This window comes from Charadrius vociferus, unplaced genomic scaffold (genome assembly GCF_000708025.1).
Source record: "Charadrius vociferus isolate BGI_N301 unplaced genomic scaffold, ASM70802v2 scaffold15, whole genome shotgun sequence".
Classification (NCBI taxonomy): domain Eukaryota; kingdom Metazoa; phylum Chordata; class Aves; order Charadriiformes; family Charadriidae; genus Charadrius; species Charadrius vociferus.
In genome coordinates, this window is record NW_009650064.1 from 2,803,390 (window position 1) to 2,804,841 (window position 1,452).

Below are 1,452 nucleotides of genomic sequence, written 5' to 3' on the forward strand. Positions count from 1 at the left end.
GGGATCATTAGTATGTTCACTTAACAAGCTTGAAGTTAATGAAGTCTGAAGTTATTTGATGTCATTTTCACAGGTATACTGCTAAGCTAATAAAGATACGGATATACACAACAAACTGGAAGTTGCAGATATCTTGCAACTATTATTAAAAAATACAAAACAAAACAACCACCACAAATTTAAAAAAAAAAAAAACCACCCCACGCTACCAACCTCCTACCACTAAACTGTAACATACACAGAAAGGACACGGCTACATGGACACACACAAAGAGAGGCAACCTAGCTCTCTTCATGTTTAGTCAGCTGCCAGCCCTGGCTCAGAAATGAGACCCATTAGTTTCATTAGTTTGGTCCTCTGCTAATGCTATCTGGTTTCCCAGACAAGAGTGTTTACATCCAACAAGCTTCAAGCACGGGTCTCTCTGCACCCACCTGCATAGACACATCTTACAACAAATTGAGAAAGACACTGGATATGGACATTGTGCTTCTGGTTTTTTGTCTCTTTCATTCAAAAAGGTTGAAAAGTCAACACAGCAACTGACAACAGATCACTCATTAAGAACTGATACTTAGCTCAGTCTGCTGGTTTCTGAAGACTATTTGATGCATATCAAAACCTCTAAAATCTCTGATGAAATAGAAATGGGTATCACTCTGTAATACAACAGAGAATTTGATTTAACAGCTTACACACAAATCACACTTGGAGAATTAATGCGTTCAGCCTCTATCCCAGTGGGTAACTTCAATAATATTTTTCCATGTTATAAGTATGTTACAACAATTAAATAACTAGAGAATGCTAGTTACGGTGCTACTTCATACAACATAGTCACCTACCCCCAATTCAATCAAATAATGAAGTACAGGCAATTTAAAATACTATAGGTGTATTGTCCTGCTCAGAATAGTTTGATTTAATGCATCCAAGACATCCAGTTATATTCCTGCTCTTTCTGACAAAGGGTGGCCACTTTACAAACTTTATTTCTGACACTAGGTAGAGACTGAACCTCATTTCTATCACGTTACAGAAGTGAACTGTAGGGCTACGTACAATCAGCTCAATGGAGGACGAGCAGAAGAGAGCATGGGAAGACACCATCTCATCTACCAGGCGACAGCTGCTGCATCTAAAAATAACGCGTAAAACCTACACGAATTTTGCCAGTTTTAATACGGGATATGTAAGAAGCAGGACGAGCTGTACCAGGTAAGAAACAGTAGTAAGCGTAAAAGATTGCTAAGAGCAACCTGGGTAATACCAAGAGTCATCTCGGAGTACCAGAACGGTGACTAAACACCCCCTCCACCCCCAGCTCTGACGGCCTTCCAGACCACGCTCTGGCACCCCGAGGGCCCAAATTCCGGCTCCTGCCAGGCCGGGGGAGAGGACACCCGGCGTTTATCCGCCAGCAGCCTCCCCCCGTCGCTTCACGGCGGGGC

The 1,452-nt window shown here is 42.2% G+C and overlaps 1 protein-coding gene across 1 annotated transcript in view; it reads left to right on the forward strand.

Annotated features, from left to right (window-relative positions):
- Positions 1-1,073: 1,073 nt before the first annotated feature.
- Positions 1,074-1,452, forward strand: part of SLC25A32 (solute carrier family 25 (mitochondrial folate carrier), member 32) — a 16,112-nt gene continuing 15,733 nt past the window's right edge. The window contains exon 1 of the mRNA XM_009891909.1: positions 1,074-1,219. Coding sequence (XP_009890211.1) covers positions 1,074-1,219 — 146 coding nt within the window. The remainder of the gene's footprint in view (positions 1,220-1,452) is intronic.